Source organism: Maylandia zebra, linkage group LG9, assembly GCF_041146795.1.
Source record: "Maylandia zebra isolate NMK-2024a linkage group LG9, Mzebra_GT3a, whole genome shotgun sequence".
NCBI lineage: Eukaryota > Metazoa > Chordata > Actinopteri > Cichliformes > Cichlidae > Maylandia > Maylandia zebra.
Window position 1 is genome coordinate 31,323,299 of NC_135175.1, and position 12,138 is coordinate 31,335,436.

Consider the following 12,138-nt stretch of genomic DNA (forward strand, 5'->3'; position numbering starts at 1 on the left):
AATGTGTCTGTTTGGCATCTCTCTTGTTTGTGTGTGATGGCTGTGCTGACAGAACTTCTGGGTTGATTCAGTTTGATGTGTAAAACAGCAGCATTTAGAACAAATATATGACAAGCAGACACATTAATTTAAACAGGTGCAAACTTATTGTCCATGTATCTAACTGGGATGTGCATGACTCGTCGATTATACATAAACATGTTGTTACTAGTCGAGATTCATCAACCCAGGCAATGTTATTGCCATCTCCAGTTATACAGTTTTGGAGCCTGTGAGTGTTTATACACATGTGTGGAGTAAACTCCTAATGTCCACACAGGATAATTTGCTTGATGATGAATGATGCCCTGTACTCTTTAGTGAGCTCTCATTTCATCCAGATGCCGAAGTTCATTGAAGGTAGCATGTTTTTGACCTTACAGCACACCCTGACAACTTTTGTTTTATTAAGATTAATACTACCAAACAAGCAAATCATAGAGAGCAAAAGTCAATGAAAGAAGAAAAAACATCTGACTTGGCTCATCAGTGTCAGTTACATTGTTTCCTCTGTTTTAGTCTTGTATATGAAGTAGGCCATTTTCTTCTCAGAAGGGAAGTTTGATTTCCCAGCATCTGTGCAGCTTTCTTGGTATATTAGCAGCAGCCAGCGTCTCCTCACAGATGGTACCGATATTGCAATTATAAATATGTTATTAAACAACACATATGCAATTACTTCACAGCAGCTTACTTAGGAACTACTACTCTAAAATGCCCCTTTTGTGTGATGACATATAGTCCATAAATAGACGACATATAGTCCATTTATAATAGATATTATCAGGTATAAAATCATAACAGAAACTTATTAACCTGGAATAAACTATATGACAAACCTCAACACAGTAGGAAGGAAGCTACCCACCACACAACTCTGTGGGAGTTTATTTTTGTGTAAATACATCACCAAACAGCCCCTAATTCAGTGACAAGCTACAGTATATAAGATGAGCTGCTGTCACACTTTGACAAGTTCATCAGCTGGTAACAAACCTGTTCACCGCTCAGATCCAGACTCAGATTTGGTGCCTTTCAGCGTCTCAACATGTGTTCGAGTCTCTCCACCAGCCGCCTGATTCTTCTGATCTCCCTGAGTGTGGTGATGCTCATCTCTGTATCAGGTACAGTTTTTATTTCTGGAGTTTGTTTTGTTGTCATAGTTCTGTAACAACAGCTAAAAGTCTGTTTCTCAACATGGTTATAAATCTATCTGGTCTTAATGCAACTTACTACCTGATAACTAATAGTGTCTAAAGAGACTAAAGCTAGCACAGACTGTAGCAGAGCAGGTGTTTCTGGACAAATTATAACTGACTAAAAGAGGGTTTGGGGTTTTTTTTGGGAGCCACTCTGGACCAATTTAAAACACGACTTCTAGATATGTACCACTGATAAAAGACAGGTGTATTTTTTTCAGTAATGTGATTTTTCATATTACACATAATAACTGGATCAGTAAATTATTTATACAACATCTGAAAGCTCAGTTTATTTCATTCTCCATGATATCTGAAAGGCCCTGAAAAATAATGACAATGTGTGTGATGATGTGCTGCAGGGGCTGACCACGTGGTAAATGACTGCTATAAAGATCATTCTAAGCAAAATGCAAGAACCACGTTTACACCTCAATGGGCAAAAAACATCAACAGCTGCGTTGAAGACAACAGACCAGGCTGCCTTCATGGCTATGAGTAAGTAGAACTTCTTCTAAATTCACTTAAACCAAATAAAATGTAGAAATTAATTCTTGATTAAAAATCTACAAACACAACAATGAAAATGAGATTTGCACTGAAACCTTGATGTAGCAGATAAATGTTCCCCTCTCTAACATACAGCACTACTGTTTGCTCTGTGATTGTTTCTAATGTGGTGACGTTGGGGAATCTGTGAGTTTGTGCTTATGAGCTTGGAGGAAACCTGAGCTGTTCTCTCACAGCATAATGCAAAATGGACCCTGCACATGTTCAGTTAACAATAAAGTGAAAATGTCCAATCCTTTGATTTGTCTTCCTGTCTCTAAACTTCTTTCTTTATTCTTTTATTTTTTCTTCCAGAGTCAAAACAAGTGGAAATAGAACATTTTTCCTCAGACCAAACACCGAGTGGCTTAAAAGGAAAATAAATGAGGTGAGAAACAAATTATTTATAAAAATGTGGACACAAAGTTTAGAAAAACCAGCAGTGACTTTCTATCAAAAGTGTAATATAGGTTATAAAAAGACACTGTGTATATCTGTCTAATGGTGCTTCTCGTTTTTCTTTTCATGTCACCTTCTCTCTTTCACCACCACAGGGAACTCTGCTGTGTCCTCCAGCGATTTCTAAATGAAGATGATGGAAACGATGAAGCAAAGTAAAGCAGCAAATGGAAACAGTTCTGCAGATTTATGATTTCACACTTTTACAGAAATATTTGTTAAGAAATGTTGATTATTGTTTGTAAATTATAGATAGAAATTAAAAACCACTTTTGTTTTCATATTTAGTAAAAATGTCATTAAATATGAATGTTCGATTTTTTCTTATTCTATCTTCAAGCTGTGAACAAAGACAAAATCAATAAAAGCCTTTGAAACTGCATTCTTTAATGGTCTGTGTGATCATTTACTAATTACTGTAAAAAAAAAAGTAACTAATGAGATATCACAGCTGTGAGGTGCTGCATGTGAGATGCGAATAAAATGTAGATGTATATAAAATTAAAATGAACACATCAGATACCCCCATGACTCTAGTGGAGGAGAATGCACATTTCCCGTTTATGTTAAATTTCATTAGTTTTATTTCATTAATGCTGGGTTGCAGGAGCAGCAGACTGAGCACAGACACTCATGCCTCCCTCTCCTCAAGAAACACGCACCATTATCATTCCTTACGCTGCACATGATATTCCCACTCCTCACGCTTTAGCACCTCTCACTACAGATGCCAGTGGAAAAGGTGAGAAAGAGATATAAGAGCAGATGAAACAGGAAGTCAACACACTCAGACATCCTCGCCTTGTTTTAAAACATAAAAACACATTAGGAAAAGACACACCAGTACCTTCTTGATTACAGCTCCTCCTGCAGCCTCCTCACTCTGTCCACTAAATACATATTAGAGGTTGCAACATCTTTCAACTCAGACTGGGAACAGGCACGAATCAGAGAAAGGAGAACGGTGACTTGTCTTTTATTGCTATAGTGATTGTGGATTCTTGTAGTTACACTTCCTTTGTTCATCTTTAATTCCATATTACTGTTGTGTTGTGTAGGGTTCTATCTTTATGTCTTGTCTTTGTTTTCTCCTATTTTTACAAATAAATCTGGGAAATAAAATTCTCAATCTCTTCAAAGTGGTAGAGCAGCTCACTCAGAGGGTGTACTCGTTAGAAGCCCAAAATACTGGAGCTCTACTCTGAGCACCTTCTGAGGCTGAGCCCAGAAACCCTTTAGAGAAAGTTTATTTCCACTGCTTCATTCATTGATATTTTTGTCTGTATCCAACAACATGTGGCCATTTGTGAAGGTGGTGACTACAATCACCGACCCTGTGTTGGATACATAAACCCACCGTTTATGTATCCAGCTATGAATGCAAGAGGTAAGAGGTCATGTTGATGTTGGCAGCACATGACCAATCAGAGACAGGGATACGTAGATAACCTGGACAAGAAAACTAAACATATTTTGCTGAAAATACTTTAGGACCCAGGGGATTAAAGGGAGAGAGTGTAAAGCAGTGGGTGCTCACTGAAAACAGTAACATTTTAGCTAAAGTGTGAAGATTATAAATGAAATTAAAGGTTATAAAAAGACACTTTGTATATCTGTCCAATGGTGCTTCTTATTTTTCTTTTCATGTCATCTTCTCTCTAAGCAACACAGCTACTGGAAACAGTTCTGCTTATTTATTAGTTCAAATATTTTACAGAAATATTTGTTATGAACTGTAGATAGTTTTCATGCAAATTATTGATAGAGCTTTAAAAACAGTTTTGTAGTCATATTTATCTTTTAGTTGTTTTCTAAATGATATTTCTCATGTTTGATAAGATTCATTACAAAACTTGAAACATTCCAGTGCTTTCCACTGTTTGCTCTGATGTAGCTGAGGTGTTAACATAGTTTAACAAACACAATGAAGTTAATGAGTAAATAACGATCATACTTTCAACACACAATGACTTCAGGGTGGCTGTAGCTCAGGCAATAATGTGGGTCACCTACTAAACAGAAGGTTGGTGGTTCAATCCCAGTCTGTACACCAACCCAATGTTGCTCTTGGATAAATCCATCAGAGTATGAATGTGTGTGTAAAGGTAGGAATGGAAGCATTTAACAACATCTTAGAAAAAGCGATTAGGTGAATGAAAAAGTTGTGTAAAGGTATACAAAAGAGTAGAAAAGTGCAACATAAGAACAAGTCCATATACTCAAAATTACTTTTACATTAAATAATTTTCTTTAAAATATAATAAAAATATATAAAAACTATGAATAAAACTGAATTCAATTGAACTGAATTGAAGATGTATTCTATTCTATTCTATTCTAAGATGTGATGAATCCAGGGAACCTCCAGGGGGAGCAATATTTACAGAATTAATTTACAGGACACTGAATAACTGGTTTTGGTTTAGAATTAATTCACATATCCACATAACACTGCATTCTAAAATGCGTGTGCACGTTTAGTTTACACTGTTATGTATGATTAATCTTTGTTTTCTGAGTTACTTTCGTTGCAGCTGCTTCAGTCCCTTGATTAAGGAGCCAATAGGTGGGAAAGGGGCAGAGCGAGTTTCAGTTAGGTCAGTTTTTAGTTATCAGTATGTTTTGTTTTTTCTTTTAACTTTGAGCAGAGTTCTGTTATTTTGACCTCTTTTATGGGCCCAAGATTTTGATTCTTTTTGCCTGATTTGACCAATTATGTTTTGGGGTCACATAAAAATTCCATTTTATCCTTTTTTTGGACTTTAACCTGTGTCTAAGTTTCCTTCGCTGCTCGGTACATCACACAGCCAAACAACTATAAGTGAAATGAACACGGTCCACAGGTGCCAGGCAGAAAAGGAATCATCAAATGTGACGCAACAGCTACATGAACTCTACATGTCTGTGACCAAGATGAACTTAACATGCCAGCTGACCCTGAACAGTTGGTGGCACACACAAGTGTAATATTTTCCACAAAGAAGTCCCTAATACAGCAACATAAAAGGAGTTTGTTTGACAGTCTTCGTTGGATTGACTTTTGAACGACAGGAACTCACTGTATATTTATACTAGTCTAGAATGACTTGTGGAGCCATCTAACCAAGTGTGGGGTCAAAGGTTCAAACAATTGTATATAAACACAAATTCTTTGAGTGTGTAATCAATTTGCTATAAGATGAAATTAACTAGGAAAATAAGGAACAACCCAGAAGGAAACCAGTAGATGACATCACTGTCATGGCTACCTCTGTCTTACTGTCTATGGCAGGCCACTTCTAGCACCGTCATCTCATTGGAGGGCCACTTTAGTGTTCAAGTAGTACAAAAAAAAACAAGAAAAGAAAAGAAAACACCCACTAATATTTCCAAAAATGTAATGTTTTGCTTGTTTTAACACGAACATGGTGTAGAGTCGAGTCTTAACAGCTTACTTAGAACTGGGCTCATCAGGCACTCTTTTTGGCTGCAGTGGCCATTATCATAATATATACATGCTTCCAGCTCCCGTTTGTGGTCGCTAGCACCTCGTACTTTTCGACTTTGCTTTTTCTCCCACCATCGCGCTCGCACACGAACAGCGGGAGGGGCGGTCCCACATGTTCTCCCTGCAGCACGGACTACACCGCCCATGCGGCTACAGTCGTAAAGGGCCATGCCTGTAACACTCTGCTCCTATTGCCTTCATATGAAATCATTTTTCAAATAATATTTTTAAAAAACATTTCTTCACATCAATATGCGGGTCACAAGTAGAGGTGATGTGGGCCGCAAATGGCCCGCGGGCCGTGGTCTGTGCTCTTCCACCTGCTTTTTTAAACATATTTTTTCCCCTGAGCTCAAACACTTTATTAATAAAGTTTGGAAATAGATCATCACGTACCTTGTGTTAAAGATCACTAAATGGTAATCTTAAGCCTCTAATTTAAGGTCTGTACCTGTTGACAATTACTAAGTGTAGAAGCAGTTTCTGTGAAGCCCACTCATTAAACGCTATTAAAGACAAAGTCACAGGGAAAGTCCTCTTAAATGTGGCCACAGAAGCTGATCACCCAGTAATGTCACTGTTTTATTCTGAGTTGTCTTTGAAAGGAAACCACCATGAATTCAGATGTGGGAGGTACAAACCACTAATAAAATCAACACCCACAGATTAACAGGAACGAAACTGGTGGAAGATCACGTCACAGAGAGTCCCCGTGCTCAGCCAATGGAAAGCCTTTCCACACACCGAGGGAACATTTGTAATAAAACATGTTAAAATACTTCTCTGTATGTAATAAAATAACTAACTTTACCTTTCCTGCTCTCTCTTTTCTTTTCTCTACATTTCAGAGAGGATTAAACTAAAGATTTGTCATTAATAAACTAAGTTGTGTGCAAGTTTCCAACAAGTCAACAAAAGAGTGAAACAAAAACATTCATTCCCCATCTGTTTATTAGAGATGCGACGGACTACTCAACAATCCATTTAAACCAGAGCTTCCCAAAGTGTGGGGCCTGCCCCCTGTGGGGGAGGGGGGGGGGGGGGGGGGGGCGCAGAGCCATTGCAGGGGGGGCACGGTATGAAAAGGAAAAAAAAATGAAACGCTTGGACACTGCTAGTGATCGATGTAGCGATTCTGTGCTGTTGAGGGGAGCACGGCATGGCATGGGGGAGATGACAATGATCTACAGCCGATCGGGACACAGAACACAATGCGCTTTAAAAAAAAAATAAATCATGCAAGGCGAGGCTTCAAACGGTGAACCGCGTTATAGCGAGGGACCACTGTAATTGTGAAGATAAGTTCCAACATACCCTTCGTAAATACTAACATATAGAGACCCTTGCCCACAATCATTCATGTATTTTTTTATGTCCTGTGGCTTTTTTTCACGGTTTGTTGACATGCTGTGTAGGTGTGTACTTATATAGACATAATGGGGAAACATCTGGCTTTGACTATTGTTCACCTGTAGTTTGAATGCTGGACATTGGCCTGTTAAATCATAAGAACAGTCACTATACAGAGATGTGCTTCTGAATGTGGACGATGTGTCTTCTGCATGCAGTAATGCAGTTCTGCTTATGTTGAGTGATGTAAACAAACAATCGATCTACACACTTCGAACATCAAAATTGATCATTTGATTTTTTATGACACAGCAGTGGTGAGTGTTCACACCCTCTGCTCTTTGTAACCTAAAGTAATCTTTCCGTTTTCGAGTTTTGGTCATGATTTTTGAGTCCACCTTCGCAGTAGCAGTTGACTGCAAAATAAAGCAACCAGAACCGTACAACCTTACATCTGGTCTTAAAACAGGAAGTTAGCATTTTCTCGTGCACAGGGTCTATAACGTGGCGCACAGCGTGACGTGAAAAAAGGCACATACCTTTGACATTGCGTGACGAACTCTGTATGAGGTGTGAAATAAACCCCAATGGAGTTTGAAAACAAAATATGTGTGTGCGTGTTTGAAGGATGAATAATATTATTTATGAATTGGATAAATAATATATGTTGTCTGACAGCAGAACAACACTTGTTTCACAGCAGCGTACTGCTGCTCCTACTGCTACTGCTGTTAGTAATGTTAATATTACTACTATAAAATGTCAATACTTGTGGGATGACTGTTCATATATTTCCAGTTTATAGTACACATTATCAGGTTTAAACCCATTACAGACACATTGAGCTGTACAACAAACCTCAACACGAGAAAGGAAGCTGCACGCCACAGCAGTCTGTGGTTGTCGTGTTTCCATCAGTGTTTATTTTTGTGTAAATACATCACCAAACAGCCCCTAATTCAGTCACAAGCTACAGTATATAAGATGAGCCGCTGTCACACTTTGACAAGTTCATCAGCTGGTAACAAACCTGTTCACAGCTCAGATCCAGACTCAGATTTGGTGCCTTTCAGCGTCTCAACATGTGTTCGAGTCTCTCCACCAGCCGCCTGATTCTTCTGATCTCCCTGAGTGTGATGATGCTCATCTCTGTATCAGGTACACTTTTTATTTCTGGAGTTTGCTCTGTTGTGAAAGTTCAGTGACAACAGCTAAAAGCCTGTTTTTCAACATGGTTATGAATCTATCTGACCTTAATGTAACTTTCTAACTGACAACTAACTGTGCGAAAAGAGACTAAAGCTAGCACAGACTGTAACAGAGCAGCTGTTTCTGGACAAATTACTGTCAACTGCATTTAATAAAATCTATATGGTTGATTAAATCCAGTTGTATTGTTGTCAGCTATGTAATTTTTTGAAATTAACATAATAACTGCATCAGTAAATTATTTATACAACATCTGAGAGTTGAGATTGTTTCAGTCTCCATGATATCTTAAAGGGTTTGAAAAATAATGACAATGTGTGTGATGATGTGCTGCAGGGGCTGACTTCGTGGGGAAAACCAGCTATAAAACACATTCTAACAGTGGTGTAATAAACATGTCTGCACCTAAATGGGCAAAAAACATCATCAGCTGCTTTGAACAAAACAGACCAGATGGCTATGTGTAAGTAGAACTTCTTCTAAATACAATTTAACCAAATAAAATGTAGAAATGAATTCTTGATTAAAAATCCACAAACACAACAATGAAAATGAGATTTGCACTGAAACCTTGATGTAGCAGATAAATGTTCCCCTCTCTAACATACAGCACTACTGTTTGCTCTGTGATTGTTTCTAATGTGGTGACGTTGGGGAATCTGTGAGTTTGTGCTTATGAGCTTGGAGGAAACCTGAGCTGTTCTCTCACAGCATAATGCAAAATGGACCCTGCACATGTTCAGTTAACAATAAAGTGAAAATGTCCAATCCTTTAATTTGTCTTCTTCGCTCTAAACTTCTTTCTTTATTCTTCTGTTTTTTTCTTCCAGGGTCAAAACACGTGCAGGAAGAACATTTTTCCTCAGACCAAACACCGAGTGGCTTAAAAGGAAAATAAATGAGGTGAGAAACAAAATATTTATAAAAAAAAATGTCAACACAAAGTTTAGAAAAACCAACAGTGACTTTCTATCAAAAGTGTGAAGATTATAATATAGGTAATAAAACGACACTGTGTGTATCTGTCTAATGGTGCTTCTTCTTTTCATGTCACCTTCTCTCTTTCACCTCCACAGGGAACTCTGCTGTGTCCTCCAGTGATTTCTAAATCATGATGATGGAAACGATGAAACAGAAATATTTGTTAAGAAATTTTGATTATTTTTGTAAATTGTTTCTGGAGCTTAAAAATAGTCCTGTAGTAATATTTATTAAAATGTCATGAAATATGAATGTTTGAAGTTTACTTATTCTGTCTTCAATCTGAGAAGAAAGATAAATCAATAAAAGCCTTTAAGTTCAGATTTATAATGGTGTGTGTGATTATTTAGTACTTGCTGTAACAACATATTCTCATGATGATGTCATGATCTCAGGACACCAGGAAGCACAGACGGCAGAAATCACTTGGAAAAGTTCTTCACGAATACATAAACTATCAACACAAGGACACATAAATGGATGCTCTACAAACTAGAAACACAAAGATTCTAACATAGGAGACACATTAGAGACTACAGCTTGCCTGTTTATGTAATTAGACTTAGACATTAGACTTGGACTGCAAATGACTGGCTCCACTCCTCACACCTTGGAGCCTCCCACTACAGAAGAAAAAGAGGAGATAACAGGATGTTAACACACATCTTTGAAACATTAGTTTTAATGTTTTGTCAGTTAAATGTAAAAAAGAATAATGTGATGTCAGACCTTTTTTAGTCACAGGCACAGAAATAGTGAACTGTAGAAAGTCTGATCAGCTTAAATAACTGAAGCTGTTGATCTTTAGTCCTCCCACTATAGTTTGTGTATTCCAGCTGTGCCACAGTGTTTAGAAGATGTGACTCTCTGTCCTCTTACATGCCTCGTAGATTTCTTAATTCACACGATTTCATAGAGGCAGCTGCTTTTGAAGAATCATCAGTCCTGCGACTGTGTGTGGCTCAGTGTTGTCCAACAAACTGAAGTTGAAGGCCTGATTTTCTCTTTAAAATCCTTTTAAATCATCTGTAGAGAAAATTTGTGAAAGCAGCGGGTGTTCACTGAAAACCAGCATTAACATTTTAGCTAAAGTGTAGATTATAAATGAATTAAAAGGTTATAAAAAGACACTGTGTATATCTGTCCAGTGGTGTTTGTTATGTATATCTTTTCATGTCACCTTATCTCTAAGCAACACAATTACTGGAAACAGTTCTGTTTATTTATTAATTCACACTTTTACAGAAATATTTGTCAGGAAATTTTGATTTTTATGTAAATAGAGCTTTATAAATAGTTTTGTGGTCATATTTTATAAAAAGCTATTGAATATAAATGTTTGAAGTTTTCTTATTCTGCCTTCAAGCTGAGAGCAAAGAGAAATCAATTAAAGCCTTAAAAATCTGATTTTTGCTAATGCATTGTGTGTGATTATTTAATATTTACTCTAAGTATTATAACGGACAACAAAATACTCATTGTCATGACAACATCATGATCACGGGACACCAGGAGGCAGTATATGGCAGAAGTAAAACTGAACATTCAAAAATCACTTGGAAAGTTATTCACAGATACGTAATACGTGTTTTATTCATACTTTCATTAATGTTGGGTTGCAGGAGCAGCAGACTGAGCACAGACACTCATACCTCCCTCTCCTCAGCCTCCTCCAGCTCCTTTAGGGAAGCACTGAGGCATTCCCAAGTCTGCCAAGAAACACATGTCTTTCTCATTCCTTAAACTGCACATGATTAACTCCACTGCTCCCATCATAATCCCTCTCACTGCAGAATGCTGGAGAGGAAGTGAGGATATAACAGATATAACAGGACATGAGACATCTTTGTCTGTTAACGTCCTGTTATATCCAACCCATGTCCAAACATGATTTGATGCTCGTACATTGCACTAAGTACAGGGTACTTGCATCGTATTTACCAGTCATGTTATAAAATGATACCAAGATTTCAAATAATCGTGCAAACACTCTATAAGAACAAAATCTTTTAGTGTATTTCTAAATGATATTTCTCATGTTTGATAAGGTTCATTACAAAACTTGAAACATTCCAGTGCTTTCCACTGTTTGCTCTGATATAGCTGAGGTGTTAACATAGTTTATCAAAGACATGGATTAATTAAAGGTTAATGAGTAAATAAAGATCAAACTTTCAACACATAAGTATTTTGGGGTGGCTGTAGCTCAGGCGGTTGTGTGGGTCACCTACTAAATCCCAGTCTGCTACAGTCTGTATACCAACCCAGTGCTGCTCTCCAATGCATCCATCAGAGTGTCTGTGAATGTTAGACAGGAAACATTTAACAGCATATCGTTAGCTTCATAGCATAATTGCCTAAGTCATTTGACTAAGTCAATGACTTAGGCACTTATGCTATGAAGCTAACGATATTAGAAAAACTGCTTTTGTGATTGGGTGAATGAACAAGTTGTGTAAAGGGCTTTGAGTACTCAGAGTAGAAAAGCGCACCATAAGAACCAGTCCATTTACCATATTGTTTCCTCTTGAAAAAGGTCAAAGTCCATATACTCAAAATTCATTTTACATTAGTGATCGACTTACATACAAGACTGTGCCACACTAGTGGCCCAGATTATACAGAGTGTCTGGGGGAGGAACATATATTTGTTGACGTTTTCTTGTATTCTTGTAAGGTCTTTTCTTTAACATAGAATAAAAAAATATAAATTATGAATAAAACTGAATTTAATTCAATTGAATTGAAGATCTGATGAATCCAGGTATTCTGAAACTCACTTTGCATGGACAGAAAGAACCTCCAAGGGGAGGAATATTTCCAAGAAACTCCATCATAATCCACTTTTTTAGTTCTAGCTAACAC

At 37.4% G+C, this 12,138-nt stretch overlaps 1 protein-coding gene across 2 annotated transcripts; it reads left to right on the forward strand.

Annotated features, from left to right (window-relative positions):
- Positions 1-1,008: 1,008 nt before the first annotated feature.
- On the forward strand, positions 1,009-9,448 carry LOC143420528 (uncharacterized). 2 transcript variants are annotated; one of them, XM_076888708.1, is made up of 4 exons: positions 1,009-1,163; positions 1,601-1,736; positions 9,123-9,195; positions 9,369-9,448. In XM_076888708.1, the coding sequence occupies exons 1-4, from the start codon at positions 1,088-1,090 to the stop codon at positions 9,405-9,407; spliced, it is 324 nt and encodes a 107-aa protein (XP_076744823.1). In that variant the 5' UTR covers positions 1,009-1,087; the 3' UTR covers positions 9,408-9,448. The 2 variants fall into 2 exon arrangements, with proteins under 2 accessions (XP_076744823.1, XP_076744824.1); XM_076888709.1 differs by lacking the exons at positions 9,123-9,195; positions 9,369-9,448 and adding exons at positions 2,103-2,175; positions 2,342-2,599.
- Positions 9,449-12,138: the final 2,690 nt, after the last annotated feature.

Excerpts from the sequence above, each read along its gene's own strand:
- LOC143420528 (XM_076888708.1), top strand. The coding sequence starts at position 1,088 with ATGTGTTCGAGTCTCTCCACCAGCCGCCTGATTCTTCTGATCTCCCTG. Across the intron at positions 1,164-1,600 it reads GATGCTCATCTCTGTATCAG|GGGCTGACCACGTGGTAAAT; the intron begins GTACAGTTTTTA and ends GATGTGCTGCAG. Across the intron at positions 9,196-9,368 it reads TTAAAAGGAAAATAAATGAG|GGAACTCTGCTGTGTCCTCC; the intron begins GTGAGAAACAAA and ends TCACCTCCACAG.